Raw genomic sequence first — 1,747 nt, forward strand, 5'->3', positions numbered from 1 at the left:
TAAAACAAGAAGTGATTCAGTGCAGTTGGGAGGGACTTACAATCAGGCCGCTGTTGGGTGATTCTCACCCTTAAATGTGTCTCAGTTTGTGCACAGTTTAAGTGATGTATGGTAAAAACAAAAAGAGGATCATGATGAACTCTTCACAGGTTTCATATTTCACACTCACTGCCTACCTCGACAGCGGGGCTTTGAAATATTTATATTTCACAGTTGTTGCATTTTTATATATTGTTATTGTTACTGCCAACGTCCTGCTGATTGTGGTTATCTGTGTGAACAGAAGCTTACATGAACCTATGTACATGTTTCTGTGCAGCCTATTTGTGAATGAGCTGTATGGTAGCACAGGGCTGTTTCCGTTCCTCCTGCTTCAGATCCTCTCTGATGTTCACACTGTTTCTGCTCCTCTGTGCTTCCTGCAGATCTTCTGCGTTCACACTTATGGAACTGTAGAGTTTACTAACGTACTCGTCATGTCTTATGACAGATATCTTGCAATATGTTTTCCTCTTCAATATCACACACGTATGAGTCCATGCAAGGTATCCATGCTCATTGTTCTAACATGGTTTTCCTCATTTCTTGGAATCAGTCTTTTGATTTCTCTGAGTGCTCCTCTGCAGCTGTGTGGGAACATCATTAACAAAGTGTACTGTGACAACTATTCTGTTGTTAAACTGGCCTGTTCTGACACCACAGTCAATAACATCTATGGACTTATTTTCACTTCTCTCGCCACCATATCCGCTGTCTCTCTAATTCTCTACACCTACATGAGGATCCTTAAAGTCTGTTTTTCTGGATCCAAACAGACGCGACAGAAAGCCATCAGCACCTGCACGCCTCACCTCGCCTCACTGCTCAACTATTCATGCAGTGCCGTTTTTGAAATTGCACAAAGCAGATTAAACATGAAACATGTCCCAAATATGGTGCGTATTTTGTTATCATTATACTGGCTCATATGCCCACCGCTCTGTAATCCTTTACTTTATGGACTGAATCTGACCAAAATCCGGATCATATATAAAGGTCTAATCTTAAGTAAAGTCTAAATGCTTGATGTTAGAACTTGGACCAGTCAGTGCAACAGCAGAGAGGAAATGTGGAGAGGATCCTTCTGTCTTCTGTATATGCTCATGCTCTGTGTTTGAAAACAGTTTACTGTTAGCCTATAAAATAATTTTAGAATGTAAAACTATGTTTCAAATACTTTCATTTTTGCTTTGTTTGTTCTCTTTTTCTCATTTTTCTCAAAAAGTTAAGTTAAAAATAAAATAACTGCACAACAAAATACACAATATAGAACATATATAAGAATATATGAGGAAATATAGAACAGTAACAGCAGCTGTACAAATACTAAATGCTAATGAAGAAATATAGTGTCCAGTGTCGTGCAATCCACATGTGTAAGTGTCTTGTGCAGTGCAAATATGCTTAAAGTGATTTATTTAAGTAACTTGTGATAAAGTGATTCGATTAGATGACCATGCAGTGTAGTTGTGCAGTGGCCACTAGTGTAAACAAATGTCCAGAAAGTCCAGTGTGTGTGTGTAAAAAAACACGACTGTGTGTGTGATTGAGAGACCGTATTGCCTTCGGGAAGAATCAATCAATCAATCAATCTTTATTTATAAAGCACTTTTCATACAAAACCAATGTAGCACAAAGTGCTTTACATGGTTAAAAGCAGCCCACCCCACCCTCCAACTCACTCCCCACACTTTCATTAACATAAGCG

General features: G+C 38.8%; 1 protein-coding gene across 1 annotated transcript; it reads left to right on the forward strand.

Moving 5' to 3' along the window:
- Window positions 1-104: 104 nt before the first annotated feature.
- Window positions 105-1,058, forward strand: LOC148099664 (olfactory receptor 11A1-like). The gene has a single exon (XM_087851746.1). It carries the CDS (start codon window positions 105-107, stop codon window positions 1,056-1,058), a length of 954 nt encoding a protein of 317 aa, XP_087707872.1.
- Window positions 1,059-1,747: the final 689 nt, after the last annotated feature.

This window comes from Neolamprologus brichardi, chromosome 14 (genome assembly GCF_056152115.1).
Source record: "Neolamprologus brichardi isolate AB-2024 chromosome 14, ASM5615211v1, whole genome shotgun sequence".
Classification (NCBI taxonomy): Eukaryota; Metazoa; Chordata; class Actinopteri; order Cichliformes; family Cichlidae; genus Neolamprologus; species Neolamprologus brichardi.